The 19,317-nt window shown below is 44.5% G+C and overlaps 1 protein-coding gene and 1 long non-coding RNA gene across 2 annotated transcripts in view; one reads left to right on the top strand and one right to left on the bottom strand.

The window, feature by feature from the left end:
- Nucleotides 1-3,842: 3,842 nt before the first annotated feature.
- On the top strand, nucleotides 3,843-8,351 carry LOC111539533. The gene is made up of 3 exons (XR_002730705.2): nucleotides 3,843-4,381; nucleotides 6,399-6,660; nucleotides 7,363-8,351. It is a non-coding gene; the product is annotated as an uncharacterized LOC111539533 (long non-coding RNA).
- The window catches only part of BFSP2 (beaded filament structural protein 2), a 67,110-nt gene continuing 51,901 nt past the window's right edge, over nucleotides 4,109-19,317 (bottom strand). Inside the window, exons 5-7 of the mRNA XM_023207440.2 lie at nucleotides 11,960-12,091; nucleotides 6,379-6,599; nucleotides 4,109-4,347 (exon numbers count right to left, since the gene is read on the bottom strand). Coding sequence (XP_023063208.1) covers nucleotides 4,344-4,347; nucleotides 6,379-6,599; nucleotides 11,960-12,091 — 357 coding nt within the window. The 3' untranslated portion in view covers nucleotides 4,109-4,343. The remainder of the gene's footprint in view (nucleotides 4,348-6,378; nucleotides 6,600-11,959; nucleotides 12,092-19,317) is intronic.

The following is a 19,317-nucleotide window of genomic DNA, read 5'->3' as shown; positions in this document are numbered from 1 at the left end:
GATAATTAAGATATATTAAAATTAATTTTACCTGTTTATTTTTCCCTGTTTAAAATATGGCTATTAAAAAAATTAACATTTCATATGTAGCTTGCATTCTGTTTCTATTGGACAGTGCTAATCTAGATTATTTAAGGGCAGGTTCACATTTTGTACATCTTCATATTCTTGGCACGTAACATGGCATTGACATGTAACAGGGGCTGCATAAATATTTATTGAGGAAGAGGATTTAGTTTTGGCGGGAGCTTTCCACTACTCAGCATGATTGTTGCTCTGGTGAACTGCTAAGACTGAATTCCCAAAATAATGTGTAAACCCACTATTTCACTTCCTCAGGACAATTTATCACCCTACATGTTTCTCTTACTTCTTTTCTCTTGGTTGCTGGTACTAAACAATGAGGGGCTGAACCTACCACTAGTCTATTGATTTCCTGTCCCCTCTCCTTTTGTTTTCTTCTCAAAGCAACCACAACGCCATTAATTATCATTCAGGAAGTTAGTGACAACTTGTCTTAATCATCTTGTCAGGTTTGCCTTTGTCTTTTTAGTTTAAAGTTGTGAACCCCATTTATACATTTTTCCTGTCTAGGATATCGATAGGAACTTTAGCTGCAGATAAAAACAAAACAAAAACAAAGTAGCCATGACTTGTCCAAAGAAATTTAGTAGTTTGTTGCTCATCCATTTTGTAAAGCCCTTTCTTTAGGCTGCAACGTGGTTTTTTGTCCAGTCCCAGAATTACACTGAAAACTGGACTCCCTGTGGTGCAAATTACCTTCCACGCTCAGGAAGAGCAGGAGAAAATGGAATATTTCCTCTTGGGCATGATAGTGAACATTCTGTCGACTCTGCAGCACCGCATGTCTATGCTGGGATCTATTCCTGTTCCTGCTCAACCTTTTGTTCAAAATAACCCGTCGATATAATCCAGTCAAACCAGTTACTTCAGCTGAGAAAACAGTTTGCTTTACTTCTTCACTAAACCAGCAGACTGATTTCTCAAACACAATGGTGCTTTTGTGTCAGGGGACTGAATTTCCAATCAAGAATGGGTAAAGACATAGCCTGGGTCATCCTTTCCCCTTCTTGTGTATAGGGGTGTCCCAACTGGAAGTGCTAGGCAAACCTTTATGAATTGCTTGAGCTCAGATAACTATGTGGGGGATACGAAGTATGGAGTGCTTCTGCCTGATATTATTAGAGCTGTCAGATCATGTTTTAGCATAAATATGTCTCATGCAACATGTGGGACATACTTATACTAAAGACTTATTCTTTTTTTTTATCCGAAATTTAAATTAAACTGGGCATTCTATATTTTTATTTGCTAAGTCTGGCAATCCCAGATAAGATTCTAGATTTGTCTCCAAAGAAACAACCCATCCTTTTCTCAAAACAAGCAAGACAATGTAAGGGTTTATAAAATAATATCTATGGGGTGTGTGGAGACAATCAGAGACAGGCATGGTGCTTGATGGTTCTTGCTAAATCATCTTGCTGAAAACCAAGTGAGGTCAGACTCAGATGTCTATTTTCATACCTTTGATGACAAAATGAATCTATGAAGGGGCTGTGAAAACGGTGACGTGCTGCTCTGTCTGCTTTGCTTTACTTATCCTTTGCGTTGTTGATCCTCCAGGGAGCACACCTGCACTCACCAAGGCTGTGAACCCATGAGGGCAGAAACTGGGTCTTTTTTTTATTGGTATCCCCAAAATGCATCAAAATGTCTGGGCACCAGTACATGCTAAGAAGTGTTACAGATGATCATGAAGGTAAGATTTAAGGATCTTGATATAAAAGAATGTTGAATCCGAAAGCCAATGGATACTCTAGCAATCCCATTGGGAGTTAACACAGCCCTCCGGAAGCTAGGCCAGAGGCCAGTGGAGTTGCCTGGTATGGAAATAGAGCTCGGCTGTCTTTCAGGAGGTATCTATTGGGAGCCCTGCTGTGGTCTGCTCCAGAACAAATGCTCTGTCCTTGACACCAATACAAGCAGCAGCCTCCCCTGCCACCTGTCAGTGAACCACTGCCAAAGCATAATTGTACCGGGATGTCGTGAGAGGAAGCCTGGTTTAAATAAGGCCCTGGCAGAGTTCGGGGGCCAGCAGTGCCTTCTCATACCTGTTAATGAAGCCTCATTAGAAACAGCAAGAGCCTGTGCTGGGCACTGGAAGCACCAGTCTGCCACGGCTCTCCCTGCCAAAGGGTGATTAACTGAATGATTTATGGCAGCTGCTCTTTGCGATGATGGTGTGGAGGAGACCGAGCGTGTGCAACCCTGCACAGCGTGCTGGCTGGTGGAAACCCAGGAGTATGCGCAGATTCCTTCTCCCCTCTTTCCAGAGGCCGAAACGACTTCCAGGTTCTAAAAACTGCATGGCCATTCAGTCATAGAACTACCTCCTTTTGATAACTGACCTTTCGGGGACTCTCACCTTTGAAGCCTCCAGCTACGTTAAGGTTAGGAATTTAGGTCTTGCCTGAGGGGCCAAAAATTAATAGTAACAAGAAAGAAAGCAAAGAAACAGACCTCAGGGTCTTGTTTCCAACATACTTGCATCCAACATAGCAAGGCCAGCCACACACAGTTTTCTGGCAGGACTCTTGTATCCAGGTGGTTCAATTATGGGCAACCCCATAGTGTGCAGCTATGGAGGAGACGGATACTTTGCTAAAATGTAGTTTTAGGGCGTCTTGCCTATTTCCATGTCTCGAACAACAAGCTAACCTATGTCAAGGTGCTATGCACATTGTAAATAGCTGTTCTGCTCATGTGATCTTTAATACAATTCCTTTGCTCCTGTAGGCCAAAAAGGAAAACCAGTTGTAGCAATTCCAACAAGGATACCACATATCTTGCCTTTTTTTTTTCTTTTTTTGAGACAGTCTTGCTCTGTTGCCTAGGTTGGAGTGCAGTGGTGCAATCTCGGCTCACTGCAACCTCCGCCTCCAGGGTTCAAGCAATTCTCCTGCTTCAGCTTCCTGAGTAGCTGGGACTACAGGTGCCCGCCACCCAAGCTTGGCTAATTTCCATATTTTCGGTAGAGACAGGGTTTCACCATATTGGCCAGGCTGGTCTCGAACTCCTGACCTTGTGATCTGCCCACCTTGGCCTCCCAAAGTGCTGGGATTACAGGTATGAGCCACCGCGCCCAGCCACCTCGCTTCTCTTATAAGCAATCCTTAAGGATAAATAAATGTTCTTTTGTTTGTGTGGGCCTTGGCTATTCGGACCCTCAGGTATGGGGGTTTTCAAATGTACCCGTGTTGGATACATCCCCCTGTCTGGATTAGCAGCTCAGAAACACAAAGACTCAGCTTGGATATTTTGGTCCGTAATTCTGTGTGACAGGTAGAAAGACAGAAGTTTGAGAGAAGAATGATGAAATTAAGGTTGGGTCTTTTTTTTTTTTTTTTTTTTTGGTTGGTTGGTTGGTTTTTTTTTTTTTCTTTCAGTTTTAGAGACACTGAGAACCTGTGGTAGGACACAGGTGGTGGTTTCAATTTTAATCAGAAGGCAAGAGAGTCTTGCCTGGGTAGGTGGCAGATGCATGAACTATATTTGGCCGGCTTAGGCCCTGAGAGAATTGGGGAAAGGACCCTGGAAGAAAATTCTGAGGCTGTAAGTGGGGTGAGGAATCACAGTGTCATTAATCCCCCACTTAGACTGAATGGGTTTAGATTGGGCTGAGACTGAAGTTCCCTTTTAACTGATTGAGAGGTGCTCTGCCAATAGCGAGTGAAATGTGTGTGTCTGCACATGAATATGCATGCAGAGTATATTAAAGAGGTCTGAATGCTCCATGATGCCTGTAATTATGAAACATGCAATAAAGCACCACATTAATCCTCTCTCGAGCAAGAGCGTTGTTTTTTGTCCCAGACTGCGGCAATCCTGCATGCCATGAGCACTGCTTTTGCCTCTGCAGCACTTTTATGTTGACAAACCCAAGAGCAGGTGACCCTAGGGAGGCAGATGGCGTCACATGCAAGGGAATCCTTCCAGAAGCCTTCAAGCATAGCTCTGCGAGCAAAGGCCATGCAGGTAAAGTGATATCCATCTGGAACCTATAGTGAGTTGAACAAGGCGGGCAAACTGGACGCTGCGCACAAAGCATTTATTTGGAGGAGGACAAGGGAGGTTGCTCAAGCTACAGACTACTCAGACTAAAGCAGAAGGACCCTCTCCACTTCCAGGAAGCTTTTCAGCTCAAGCTGAATGAACCAGGGAATCCAGCAGGGACTGGAACTCAGGAGAAAGCTCCTCAAGCAACTTCACGGGTCAGCCGGTGAGGAAGGGTGTTTTCTTCATGAAAAGAGGAAGCTTCTCCATCAGCTGAAAGGAAACACATAGGAGTCAGACGCAATGGGTGAGGAAAATGGGTCATTCTATCACAATAGGATTATGAGAAAGGGGGCTGTCTCATGAAAGAATCTGGCCTTCGGAACAAGATAGTTTTGGATTTTAAATCATTACTCCATGATTATTTGCTGTGAGACCTTGGGCCATGACTTAAGCTCTCTGAGGCTTTGTTTCCTGTCTGTGAAACAGGGATCACGATGTTGTTTTGGCAGGGTTTGGGGGATAAACGAAAATAATCAAGAGTCAGGTCTGCGCTGGCACTCACAAAATGAATGTAGCACATAGATTCTTAGGAAGTAACTCAGCCTAACTCACTGCTCTTGGTGTTTGTTTAAACCGACTTTGTGTTTATTCAGATGCTCACAGGCATCTGAAAAAAAATTAGGAACATCTGGCTTTTATAATCAACAAAAATCAATTCAATAAAAGACAGCTGGAGAGGAGCTGGATGACATATTTTCCATTTGAAAGCAGGGCGTGGTTAGGTCGCTTCCTTGAGTCTCTCCCGCCTGCTGAATAAAGAGAGGTTACACTGTTGGAGAGAGCAGGAGACCTGGGCTCCCTTCCCAGTGCTATCTCCGCCTCCTGTGTGATCATGCGCAAATCTTTTTCCGTTCCGGGTCTTTGTGTTCTCTCTTGAATCAGGAGGGATTGAATGATACGATCACTAAGCTGTCTCTATTCCTTACTCAACATATGTCAGAGAAGGGGCCTTGGAGGGAAATAAGAAGGCAGAGAACTATGATACAAAATCAGGGCCTGGGTTTCTGGAAAGAGTTGGCAAGGAAACTAAGGCCCAAGGCTGATGTATATGCCTCCAGAATCCTTATCTATTAAAAAAAGAGTGAGTGCAAGTGTGTGTGTGTCATTATGGCAGACTAGCTCAACTGCTATTCCCAACCCCTTGCCTGCCTCCACTGTGGAGTCTGGAAAAGCTAAAGAGTTGCTTTCTCAGCCTCCCTTGCAGATGGATATGGCCAGTATAAGTAGGTTCTGGTCTATGAGATATAAGGGACAGTCCACTGCAAGCCTCAAAATGTCTTTCCTTCACTGATTAAAGGAGAGGGCCACTCAAGAAAAAGCTTTTTTTTTTTTTTTTTTTTTTTTTTTTTTTGCTGCTGCCTCTTCTCTCCCACTTCTGGCCATGAATGAGGATGTGATATTTGGATCTGTGGCTGGCATGCAGTAACAAAGATAAAAAGCCAATGTTATCATGGTATGTTAGAAAGATGAAAAAAGCTTGAGTCCTTTACTGAAATCTTTGAACAGCCTACATCACCTATTTCTGGGACTCTTAAATAAATGGTTTACACATCTTTGCTACTCAGAGTGTGGTCTGTGGAGCAGCAGTATAGTCACCCCCTGGGAGCTTGTTAGAAAGGAAGACTCTCAGACGCCACAGCAGATGTACTGAAGCAGAATCTGCATTTGAAAAAGATGCCCAGCCGGGGTGTCACAGTTCACACCTGTAATCCCAGCTATTCTGGAGGCTTAGGTGAGAGGATCACTTGAACCCAGGGGTTTGAGTCGAGACCAGCCTGGGCAACACAGCGAGACGAGACCCTGTATCCCCCCGCCCCAAAAAAGAAAGATGCCCGGGGTTTGGAGTGCACATTAGTTTCAGGAGCACTGGTTTATAGCCTCATTAATTAGGTTCTATTACAAACAACCGAAACATTCCTAACAGCTATTATGTACAGCCTAGGTATACACATGTGTGTGAATGTATGTGTGTATATATACATGCATACGTGTGTATATATACATACATACATAAATATGCATACATATAGAAAATGTATTAGTATGGGAATATATATTATATATATTATTTGTATGTGGATAGGAAAGGCGGGACACAGCTAGGCTGTGGGAATGGGTGCCTAGGTGAGAGGAAGTCTGGGGTGATTTCTTCTTAAATACTTCCACAGTGTTTGGAAAATAATTATTTTTAAAGCCATGAATATGCATCCCTTGGATAACTGACACGGAAGCGAGGCTTACCCGCTCTCCTCCCTGTCCAGCAGGGCATGGTAGGACGCCACGTCCTTCTGCAGCTGGCACTTGCGGGCTAGCAGATGCGCGCGCTCCTGTTGCTGCTGCTCCGCCTCCGCGCGAATCTCGCTGAGCTCCGCCTCCAGCCGGCCGACCACAGCGCCCAGGTTCTGGAGCTCCATGTCATGCCAGTGCTTGGCATCGTGCAAGGTGTTCTCCAGGCCTCGTTTCTGCAAAAGAGCGAACCTGGTCCAAACTCGAGGACGACAGGCCGGGCCCTTGAAGAGAGAGGTATGCAGAGCAGTGGCAGGGGCTGGTGGTAGCCTGGACCATTCACCCCGCGGCAGGGACCTTGCCAGTATTGGAGACTGACGGGGGTTATTATTCTTAGTGGCTCCGTGGGAAAAATAAAGAATCCCACTCAGGTCAGACTGTAGGTTAGTCTGATTGAATGAATCTTTTTGATGGGAGAGAGGGTGAGGGAGGCGAAAAAGAGAAGGAGTGAGGGAGGGAGAAAAGAAAGGGGGTGTGAGAAGAGAGGAGTGGAGCAAGAGGGAGAGGGATTGAGAAAGACAAATGAGAGGCAGCTTGCAGATGTTTCTTCAAAGAAATCTTGTTCTCCGGGGCTTTTTCTTCTGATTTTTTCACTCCCCGGGGGACCCCTTCTCCCTCTGCTTCGGAAACCCCATCCATCATCATTTGGCTAGAATCTCCTCCAGCATTCTTTCCCAGATCACTGTCGTTAGAACAATGTCTCTGGCCTTTATATACTCAGCATTTTCCCCTTTGGTGTTTTAGTAGCACATTTTTGCCTGTCCCTTTTCCTCTGCTGTCCCCTCACTGTGGGCTCCCCAGTGCCCACCCTGAGCCTGCTTTTTTCCTGAGCAGTGCATCCTGGGTCTGTGTTGGTCTCCATCATACTCATGATTTGAACAGTCGTCTCCAGGTCACGTCCTGCGTTGGTAATTCCACCACCAATCTTTCCTTCAGTAGCTATGGACCTGCCACTGAACGTCTTACTGGAAATATGTACTCAGACCTCACATCAAGGTGTCCAAAATGAAGCCACTGGCTGCCTCCTGAACCTGCTGGCTCCTCCTAGCCTAAGCTTCAACTGGTGAACCCATGTGAGCTAGAAACTGGGGAAAGATGTGTTCCTGCTTTCCTTCGTTCTCTTCTTCCAAATGCAACCATCACGGCTTCCTGTATATTATGAGTCCTGCTTCTTGTACCTCTTGAGAAGTTTTCACATTATGCAGCCACCACGGCCTGGGATTGGAAGCTTGTCATCTCTCACCTGTGGTACCCTCAGTGACCTCTTAGCTCATCTCCCCACCTCTAGTTCCTCCTCTTCCTGAGTTCCACACACAAATAGCCACAGTGCTCTGTCGAAAGCCTAAACCTGGGCCTGTATCTCCTCTGCTTAAACTCCATTGATGGCTCCCCAGGACCCCTAATACGGCACACACAGCTGGCCCAGTATCTTTCTATCTTTATCCCCATCCTACGGCAGCATCAACACTTCCAGTCTTGGAGTTTATTTGGTCTGTGTTGTTTCCTCCACCTGCACCATGCTCCTCCATTCCTTCCAGCATCCTCACCTTACTCACTCCTACTCATCCCCAAGTCCAAGCTCAGAGGTAGCCTGCCCCAGGAAGCCGTCTTTGAAACTCCTCTGCCGCTACCATCACCAAGCTGGGTTAGGAGACCCTCTGTATTTCCATGGCTCCCCAAGCTCATGCGTGCTCTTAAACTTATCACAGTGGGCTAAGCTTGCTTATGGGCACGTCTCTTCCACCAGATGGTGAGACTTGGAAGGAACCAAGTCTCTGTAGTCCCAGCACACAAGTCAGGGCCTGGCACAGAATAGGTTCTTGGTATGTGTAGGTTGCCCTGGATGGTAGCACTTGTATTATGGTTACACTTATTGCAATACCTGTGTCTCCCCATTAGACTGGAAACTTCTTTCTTCTCATCTTCCCATGCACCATGTCCTGAAGACTGCAGAGCTGATCAATAAACCCCTTTAAAAAGCTATGTCTGTGTTTAACATTTTCTAATAGTTTCATTTATGGTTCGCCTCTCCTTTAGCATCTGGCTTTTTAATATAACACACACAAAAAAAACTTTCTAAATTGGATTGAATTAAATTTTGATGAAACAAGATTTTGTACCCTGCCCTCCAGGAGGAGATTTTTTACACCCTTATGACCACTGTGGATGAAATAGAAAATTCTTTGTCATGACACCATCTTAAATCATGACTGCGATTAGCAGGTATCACCATATTACCTTATTTAAATCTTCTTAATTTCACAGGATATGAGAATGTTGAGTCAGATTCTCATCTACCTGAGGCATATTTGCAAGAGGCAAAATGTGATCACTAGAGAATAAATAAATCTAGATCAGTGTCTGGTCTAGGGTTATTATTTAATAGAATCTGAAAACCTTTCTATAGCAGTGAGGATGCAGAAATGGCCACCTTGACTTTGAGCATCATTTGTTCCAACCTCCCTGGGTTTTCTTTCTTTGTTTATACATGAAAGTACTTAATTTGTGACTAGTTATTGTTGACATTGGATTTGTAACATCTGTGATTTGGGAACACGCTTCACAGAATCATGGTTGGATCATCTGTCTATAGTTTTTCTCCATCTTCTAGATGAGTTCTTCATGTGGCCTGAGGTTTTTCCTTGGTGACTTAGGACCCACTGCCAACAGGGCATTCACTGGAACCCCAGCCAAAGGTTCTATGTGTCTTCCATCTTAACCTTAAAGTCCAAATCCAGCTTCCCTACCTAAGTCCCTGACATTCTGGCAGAGAGAATGCCTGGTTCTCCCGGAGATGCTTGAGCTTGAGTGACTATGACCAGGCTACTGTTGCAGGCAGTACGCTGGCTCGGCCAGCCACACAGACAGCACCAGCAAACAAACAGATCACAGAAGCACGCTTATTCTGCAGGTCTCTGGAGATTTGAAGGGACTTTCTAGAATTGCAAAACCCTCCAGAAAGTAAAATAGTGACCTTCTGTGACTTCTGGCCCTGAATTCCATTCCTGATTTGAGTTGATTGGACACAGAGTTCAGCAGGTCTCAAGCACCATTATTCGTGCCTAACTTCCAATGCAAATAGCGCCTTATTGGCAAAGGGGGCCGAAAGTCTCGCCAGCTTGGCCATCTGAAGCTTATATAAGCTGTGGGGGCCTTTTGTGTGCACAGATCGCTCTGACTGAGAATAACAGGAACGGCTGGATGAACTTCCTGTATCTGAAAACTGTATGAGAGTTTGTTACCTATTTTGTCCCAGTCTGTGCTCCTCACCTTGGCTGCAAGGCCCCGTGACCAGAACAGTAATCTACCAGAACCAGCAGGGAATAGTAGCAGCCTATTCTGGGCCATGGGCATAGAAAGAATGCCACTACTCTGAAGCTTTCTGGTTGAGACTGTAAATTCTTTTTCCATTTTTTCCCAATAGTTAGGACTATGGGTTTAAGTGAGGTGACCAGGTGGCTGGTGATGCCAACTTGGAGTTACTATACTAGTAGTTAGTATAGCAATTTTATACGATAATTAATAATAGATGGCATTTATTGACTGCTTACTAAGTGCCAGGCACTGTGCTGAGGGCTTGTCATACATTATCAAATTAATCATCTCAATGACATTATGAGGTAAATTATATGATGATCCTAACGTGGCTCACACTTGCATTGGCAGCTGCAACAATTGTCTCCACTCCACAATCGCTTTCTCAATGTGACCTTGCCATTGTCTCATCAAGAGGTTGAGTTTATTTCTCTCCCTGTTGCGTCTAGGATAGTCTGGTGACTGCTTTGACCACTAGAATGTGGTGTAAGTGATTTGCAGAGACTTTCAAGCCCAGGTGTTAAGAGGCCTGGTAGCTTCTGTGCTCACTCAAGTGCTATATCAGAAGTTTGACTATGTCAGGCTGTCATGGTATGAGGAGGTCTAAGCTGGCTACATGGAGCAGTCACAGGGAGAGAGAAAAGGAGAGGCACAGTGGAGTCACCAGACAAGCTAAGTGAAGAAGTCATTTCTGGGTGTCCAGCCCCAGCAGAGGCCACATGATACAGAGAAGAGTTATGCCTGCTGAACTCTGCCTAAATCACAGAATGAGAGAAGAAGTGATTCACTGTTGTTTTAAGTTACTGAGACAGTAAAAGATATGACAGTCAAAATAGATCCTCACTTTACAAGTGACAAAATGAAAGCTCTGTTCAGTCACACAGCTAGTGAGTGAGTAGAGCACCCACCACGAAGTCTATCCCCTGACTCCCTGGCTCCCACAGCAGGGGTGCTCTCTCCCACCTGCCATGCCCTCACATTTATATTGGCTCCTCCACTGAAACCACATTAACTCCTTGGAGGCAGGGACCATATCTAATTAGTTTTATGTTCCCAAAGCACTTGGCACAGTTCCAGGAACTAGCAAGTTCTCAAAATAATGCTAAAAGTCAGAAGAGCGTGCTCATGTGCATCCACACCTGAGAAGTGGGCTGGACTGTGACTATCATACCCATTTTGCAGAAGAGTAAACTGTGGTTCAGGGATTTGCCTATTTACCCAAGGGATAAATGGAGGAGCTGAGCCCTTCTGACTCTATTACTCTTGATTTTCCTCCCCTCAGATCCCCAGATCTTTTTCTCCTACATGCTTGCACTGACCTACATCCTATCACGCGCCTCATTGACTCCAGGCCATCTCAGCTGCACAACGATTACATGGGCTAACCTTTGATTTGCACCAACAAAGCTGTAGTTAGAATGGTACAAATGACCTCCTGGAGGGGACATCTAAGAAGAGCTGTGTTTAACACCCAAATAGAACCTCAGTCCATCCCAGAGATCAGAGGGTGGACTGCTTCATTATTAATACATTTTATTGATTATTTGAATAATTATTTTAATCCATAATAATTAATAATGAAAGAGATGTACTTGCAAGTCACGGTGAGTCTGAGGGCTTACTGGATGTCTCAGGTTGGGTTCTCCAGAAGCAGAGCCTGAGTTAGGGATCCTGGAACTGGCGAATCATTAAGGAGTACTCTCAGGGAAAGGGGGAGTGAGGAAAGCAGGGCAGAGCAAGGCACTAAGTGAGGATGTGGTCTCCGGAATCTGGCTACAGTCTGGTCCTATGGAGAGCTCTACAGAATGGAGCTAGTTCCATGTTGAAGCAGGAGGGCTGGGCTTTTAAAACCCCCTCTCAGTCACTAGCTGAGGGCTAGGGGGGCAGGGCCTAACTTCCTGGGCCAGGTGTCCTCAGTGTGGGTAAGGGCAGGTCTCTGGAGCAGTGGGGCAGCTGAAAAGGGGTGGCTGTGGATATTAACAGCCAACATTTACAGCAGCAGCCTGGTAAGAGAGATTTCAGTGGGGGCACTACAGTGTCTATTGCATGTGCTGTGATTCAGTATCTGATGATCCTTGGGAGTCAGAAGACATTTCAGGCCTCAAAACTCATATGCTGTGAGATGGGAATCCCCTGGAAACTATGGTCCATAATACTGGAATCTGACAGTAGAGAGTTAAAATTAGCACAGAGATGCCAGGTCTTTCCTTGGCCCACTTACCAGGGCACGTAAGGATTCTGTCTCAGCCTGGAGGCTCTGGACTTGGCACGAAGTGTTGTGTAACTCCACCCTGAGGGCAGCTGCCAGCTTCTCTTCCTGGGTCTGGGACGTGTGGGCCACCTCCGCCTGTTGCTGTGAAGAGTCAGGTCTCAGTATGAGGGCGGAAGATCAGGAGCTGAGCCCGTCCTTCCTTCCCAGCCTTTCTAATCACCACTCCACTGCCTCAAACCAGAGGAAACACAGCTGTCACATGGAAACATCTTTTTTTTTTTTTTTTTTTGAGATGAAGTCTCACTCTGTAGCCCAGGCTGGAGTGCAGTGGTGCGATCTCAGCTCACCGCAACTTCCTCCTCCTGGGTTCAAGCAATTCTCCAGCCTCGAGTAGCTGGGATTACAGGTGCCTGCCACCGTGCCTGGCTAATTTTTTTTTTTTTTTTTAGTAGAGACAGGTTTCACCATGTTGACCAGGGTGGTCCTGAACTCCTGACCTTAGGTAATCCGCCCGCCTTGGCCTCCCAAAGTGCTAGGATCACAGGCATGAGCCACTGCGCCTAGCTGGAAACATCTTTTTTTTAAACAGGTCCCTTCACCAACTTGTATACAAAAATGTATTTATTTTGAACATATGATGCGTGCAAATGAAATACAATTCAAAAGATTTCCTACAGACTATATGGAAAGTCTCCTTTTCTCCCATGTCCTAATTACCCAGTTCTCTTGTTTCTAGTTTCTTAGTCCTCTTTCCAGAAATAGTTTATATGTTTATAAATATGTATTATCCCCTCTTGCTTTGGTACTTCATATATCTTAGAAATTATTCTATATCAGTATATATTAGGTTGGTGCAAAAGTGATTGCAGTTTTTGCCACTACTTTCAATGGCTGAGACGGCAATTAATTTTGCACCAACCTAATAGAAATCGAGTACATTCTTTTTAGCGGCTGCACAGTGTTGTCTTGTTTGGAAGGGCTGCAATTTATTTAGAAGTCTCTGCTGGTGGACACTCAGATTGTTTCTAGTCTTTCTTTCCCTATTACAAACAATGGTGCAAAGAAACAGCTTAGATCCCTTATTTTTCATACAAGAGCTTGTCTTTGAGAAAGTAGTTCTTGTAGTAGAACTGCTGATTAGAAAGGGTATATATTTTTAATTTTGGTGAATAGTGGCAAATTTCCCTTCGGAAAACTTGAAATCTGTTTCAGCATTGTAAGACAGTGCCAGTTGTCCCATACCGCCCTCAAACAAGGAGTTATCCAACTTGATCTCTGTCAATCTGACAGTCCCTGTTTCCTTGTAAAAACCATATGTCTAGCCACAACTGTGAAACTGTGACCCAGACATAGGGAAGCTCTGTGTTTTTAACCTTCTCCCCAGAGCAAGATGGACAGAGTCAGATCCCTTCCTATATATTCAGGGGAGCAGGTCATTGTTACTCCTCTTTTCTGGGGAAAAGATGAAAAATAGGAGATCATCCCCAGTTTCTTTGATGCAGTCTGATGGAACACCTCCTAGCCAAGAATGTAGGAGGGAAAAAACTCCACTTTCCTAGGTTACGGTTTTCTGGAATTACCATTTTTACCACATATGAATATTTATTTACAGAATAATCCAAACATAATCCAATCTAATAAACTGGCTAGAAACCGCAAGTCAAGGTGGGGTACAGTAGCTCACGCCTGTAATCCCAGCACTTTGGGAGGCCGAGGTGGGTGGATCACCTGAGGTCAGGAGTTCGAGACCAGACTGACCAATATGGTGAAAACCCATCCCTACTAAAAATACAAAAATCAGCCGGGTGTGGTAGCGTGAGCCTGTAGTCCCAGCTACTCGGGAGGCTGAGACAGAGAATTCTTGAACCGAGGAGGCAGAGGTTGCAGTGAGCCGAGATGGCACCACTGCACTCCAGCCTGGGCGACTATGAGACTCTGTCTCAAAAAAAAAAAACAAAAAAAAAACCCAAGTCAAGAGGCTTATAGCTCAGTAGTAGCACCTCCAATTCTTACTGTTTGAAGTCTTTACAGAGCCCATAGAATGACTATTGTAGGCTTTGAAGCAGCTGAAGGAGAACAGAAGCCTTGGACCCAGCTCTGACTGGTTAGCCAACAGCTTGTGGCCCTAGGCCATCATTCAGCCTCTCAGAGTCTCAGTTTCTGCCCATGGAACGCAGACCACAATGAATGGAGAATCGTACTCATAATCATATAATGACTCTGTCCTGTGGTCACTATGAGGCTTCCAGCAGATTAAGCACGCTGAAGCCTTCAGAACCTTAAAAGCATGAAAACACTGGCTGTATATATTTTCCAAATGTAAAAAGTAATAGTAGCCAACAAACAACTTTTATTATTTAATAGTTAAATAACAAAATGGTAATAGTTAAATGCTACTATGAAGAGTTAAATATTTAGTAACAGTTAAATAGTAATAAATACTACTAATAATAACGAATATGTATTAGGCACTTACTCTGTGCCAAGCACCATGTTAAAAGTTTTAATCAATTATCTAATTTAATCTTTACAACCCTATGAAGCAGATGTCATTATTATCCTCATAGGAAACTGAGGCACAGGGAGATTGAGTTGTTTGCTGAAGATTATATGGCCAATGAGAGACAGAAACAGGATTCAAGCCCAGCAGCAGACCCAGAGATGTGCTCTCAACCAGTATTTAATGCTGTCATCTCCACCAATCTACCAATTTAAGATCCCTAAAATTGGAGGTATCTTCCCCCAAACTCAGGTGGATCATTCCGAAGTATATTCCTTATCTTCCAAATTCTTAACATCAGTACCCCAGTTTTTCTCCCCTGTTTGGGGTTGGGGTCCTGGTCACATGGGCTGTGTAGGTGGGTGGGAGGTAGGAGGTGGGGCATCCTGGAAGGCAAATGGAGTCAGACAATGTAGCTACAGAGGGTGGCGGGGAGCAGTAGTGAGCTAGAACTGGCTCCTAACAGCCCACAGGAGCTGATTTTTAAATTTCCAGGAATGTTGTCAGCTGACTGCTAAACACAGCCATCATTAGAAATTAAATTATATTGTTACTGGCCGGGCACGGTGGCTCACACCTGTAATCCTAGCACTTTGGGAGGCCGAGGCGGGCGGATCACGAGGTTGGGAGATTGAGACCATCCTGGCTAACATCGTGAAACCCTGTCTCTACTAAAAATACAAAAAATTAGCCAGGTGTGGTGGCGGGCGCCTGTGGTCCCAGCTGGTCGGGAGGCTGAGGCAGGAGAATGGCATGAACCCGGGAGGCGGAGGTCGCGGTGAGCCGAGATCGTGCCACTGCACTCCAGCCTGGGCGACAGAGCGAGACTCCGTCTCGGGGGGAAAAAATTATATTATTACTGGTAACTGTAACATAGGTAGCTAATAGGTAGCCAGTCAGACATGAACAGGGCAGGAGAGGCACCCTCGCAACCAACTAAGAATGTCAGGCGACCAGCAGGTGATGGTCAGGTGGTTGTTAACTGTCTCTCCAAAATAGTAACTTGTCACAGCTGGCAGGGAAAAGCAGTCTCCCTAGACAGAAAAAAAGCTGAAACTGGTGATCAGCAACTTCCTGATAAGATCTCAGGAGCTGGGCAAGTGAGCTGAAGCATGCACAGTAAGAGGCAAAATGGCAGAGTTAAACTGGTATATGACCGTCTTAGGGGCATTCAGCTGGTAAGAGAAGAATGCCTCAAATGAGCATCTGTACAACTCCAGTAAACACACTGCGCATGCTCCCCTCCAAAGTGCTAGCAGGCCATCGCACATGCGGACACCCCACCCCAAGGGAGGAATCAGGGGAGAAGGGACACAAGATCCCAGAAGCAGGCCAACGTATAAATCCGCAAGTCAAAAGGTCAAAGCGCACACTTGTCTTTCAGGTTGCCTGCTGGGCCCTCTTCCAAGTCTATTTCCTTCCTTTGGTTTCTGCTCTAGAGTTTTTTGTTTTGTTTTGTTTTGTTTTGTTTTGAGACGAAGTCTTGCTCTTGTCCCCCAGGCTGGAGTGGGATGGCATGATCTCAGCTCACTGCAACCTCCGCCTCCCAGGTTTAGGTGATTCTCCTGCCTCAGCCTCCTGAGTAGCTGAGATTATAGGCGCCTGCCACCGCACCTGGCTGATTTTTGCATTTTGGGTAGAGAAGGGGTTTCTCCATGTTGGCCAGGCTGGTCTCGAACTCCTTAACTCAGGTGATCCTCCGGCTTCAGCTTCCCAAAGTGCTGAGATTACAGGTGTGAGCCACGGTGCCTAGTCTCTGCTCTAGAGTTTTTAAATAAACTTTCACACCTGTTCTGAAATTTGCCTCAGTCTCTTCTTCTGCTTTATGTCCCTCAGTCAAATTCTTTCTTCTGAGGAGGCAAGAATTGAGGTTGCTGCAGACCCCCTACAGATTTGCCACCGGTAACAAATAAGTGAGTGACTTTTTGCTTAATCGGAAATTAGTAATCAAGCATTTTTTGTAGTCCGATTTTGTGATACTATTGATGATAGAATTATAAAAAAATAGTTGGTGAATTTTCCAAGAAATAGCAAGTCATGCTGAAGTTATAGGTGTAATTGAAATAGTAAAGTATTTTGTCTTAAAATTTGTGTTACTTCTAAAATTATATATAAAAAAATCAATGGAAATTGTTACATTACCCTTAAGTAGTACTGTGAATTTGATTGGCACATATATACATACACATATATTTCACCCAGAAAGCAGCTGTGAAACATTTACCATCACTCCATGGGGAAGAGCCAGGGAAGGAATGGAGGCAAGTTTAAAAGCCTTGGTGGGCAGGTCTGGTGTAAAGCTGCTGGCCAAGGCTATAGCCACAGTCCCTCACATGATTTGTCCCCTCTCAATCCAGTGAATGGCTTCCGTGATACTTACTGGTCTCTTGGCTGAAACACTATGTCTTAGTTTCATTAGCAAAAATACTGTATTTAAGTGTTTCTCAAATGTTCTTGGACCACCGACCGACATGGTTTTTCACACTATCTTAATACTCATTCATGCTATTTTTATTTAAACCAATTCAGTGTTTCTTTACAAATAAATGTGTTTAAAATGGAAACGGTAGGTTAGTTATCTGTAAAATGTAGGTTAGTTTAAAATGGAAACTGTAGTTTAAATGAGCATCAGCATCACCTGAGGATCTTGTGAAACTGTGGGCTGTGATGCAGGGGATCCTGAGTATGGCTCAGAAATCTGCACTCCCAGGTGATGCCTGGTCCATGGAAGCAAAATTCTAGATCTCCACAGAAACCAGTGAAACAGTATCCCTTGCAGTGCGTAGAGGATAACTAAAAAATTAATACAATTATAACAAACCACTGTTATTAAACTCCAGCTACTATTGACTGCCAAGCTGCTAAGTCCTGAGTCCTGTTTTCTCTTTGTGGAAAGGGGAGATAAATAAGTACAACAGAGGTGTTAAAGACCTTCCAGCACCAAACAAAGGCTTTCTTCTAGTGTAAGACTGAAAGAGCAAAAGAATGTAATTTGATCACTATAACTTTTAATGTCACTATGTTCCTTCTCAAATCATCTCACCACAAGAGATACTTCCCACTTAATTGCTTTAACACACCTAGAGTAACCGCTACTAAAAGTAATTCACCTAAAAGTATTACACATTTTCATCCAATGGCTTTTTAGATTTGTGCTTTCTGGTTATTATAATTCTATTTCTGTTTCCATTTCAACCCTGTGCCTCCAGATTTCTTCTCATAGACCAAACAGTAGGTGTGTCATCTAGCTCCTGAGGATAGGAAGGTGGGGCTGTGTTTTGTTGCCCAGTGTAGTTGTTAGGGTGTGTGATGAAATTCAAATATGTTGATCCCGAGGCTTTGAAACTGCATAGGACCTGAGCTGCCCATGTTTGCACTCCAGCTGCGTAGGAGTGCAATTACTTCTGGGGCAGGACAGCATGTCCACATTTTGAAACCTAATAAAGATTTTCAAATTTCAAAAATTTCAAATTAAATTAGCATGTTTTTGCACATGAAGGATGTAAGAAGAGAAAAGCAATGTGTTCTGAGTAAGTGATAATTAACTATTTGAGGGTCTGACTCTTGAAGATAGAAATGAGGACATCTCCAAGTCCAAGCCTGACCCACTTTGCTGATTAGGATGGCCGTTCCTAAAAAGGCCCTTGGCAATGACCCAGAACTGAGAGAAATGCTACCTTGCAATGTGAGGGGAAGGTGAGTGTTTAGAGGGAGAGAGAGTGAGGAGAGAGAATGATGATACTTCCTGGTCTTTGAAATTGCAAGTGCATTCTCAGCAGATCACAGATCCAGATGAGCTGTCTGCCTCGTGTGTCTTCTGCCTTTCACTGTGCAGTTGCTGTGCAGGTTTGAGCAAGTCACTTGAGCACTCTGGTTTTTGCAACTGGTGATCCATTGCTTTATATGAGCATTGTTCTACTGCAGAATGCAGCTACCTGCCTTAGCTCTTAAGCACTTTTCAGATTTCATGAGATCATGCTAATCTCATCGTGCTGTTCATGGAGAAAAGTCAACAATGGTCCCGTGGGAATACAGAGGTTCCCTATCTTGTTTCATAGAATAATCCTGCAAGGAGGGCGCAGACCCTTGGTTTGAAAAGCTCCCAACAGAAGTCTGGCATAACTTTTAACCCCTCAGGACAAAGGCCTCTCCAACCTCACATTCCACAAGATGTCACTTATTTATTCTTGAAAAAGAAATCAGCTGGGCATGGTGGCTCACATCTGCAATCCCAGCACTTTGGGAGGCCAAAGCAGAAGGATTGCTTGAGGCCAGTAGGTCAAGACCAGCCTGGGCAACATAGTGAAACCCTGTTTCTGCAAAAAAATCTTTTTTAAAAACAAATTAAGGTCCCCCCATTCATGTGGTCTGTCCAGTTCAAACTGGCAGTTAAAAGTGTGGATTCTGGAGTCAGATGTGTAATTTGAATCCCGTTGTTGCCACTTTCTAAGTGTGTAATTTTGGGCAAATTACCTAACCTCTCTGTGCTTCAGTTTTCTCCTCTATAAAATGCTAAAATCACAATATCTCTCTCATGTTGGGAAGATTAAATGAGAACATACTTGTCAGGTGCTTAGAACCCTTGGTAGGTGCCCCATAAAAGCTTGGCTGGCTCTGCTTTTGTGGAAAATTTCATCCTGCCTTGTAGAAGAGTAGCCTTTCTACCTATTTCTTGCCTCCCACAGGTACACCAGCCAACATCCACACTGGACTGTGGGTTCCTTGTTTACAGGAACAACTTCTTACTCACCCCTTTTCCCCTTTTGGAGACCGAACATAGCTTTTTACACCTAGAACGTGCTCAATAATATTGAAGGTCTACAACATAGGCCAGGCACATGCTAGGGACTAGGGAAGAAGAGAAGGA

The sequence above is a fragment of the Piliocolobus tephrosceles genome, chromosome 2 (assembly GCF_002776525.5).
Source record: "Piliocolobus tephrosceles isolate RC106 chromosome 2, ASM277652v3, whole genome shotgun sequence".
Classification (NCBI taxonomy): Eukaryota; Metazoa; Chordata; class Mammalia; order Primates; family Cercopithecidae; genus Piliocolobus; species Piliocolobus tephrosceles.
The sequence above is the reverse complement of the archived record's forward strand: the minus strand, read 5'-3'. Positions and strand labels throughout refer to the sequence as shown.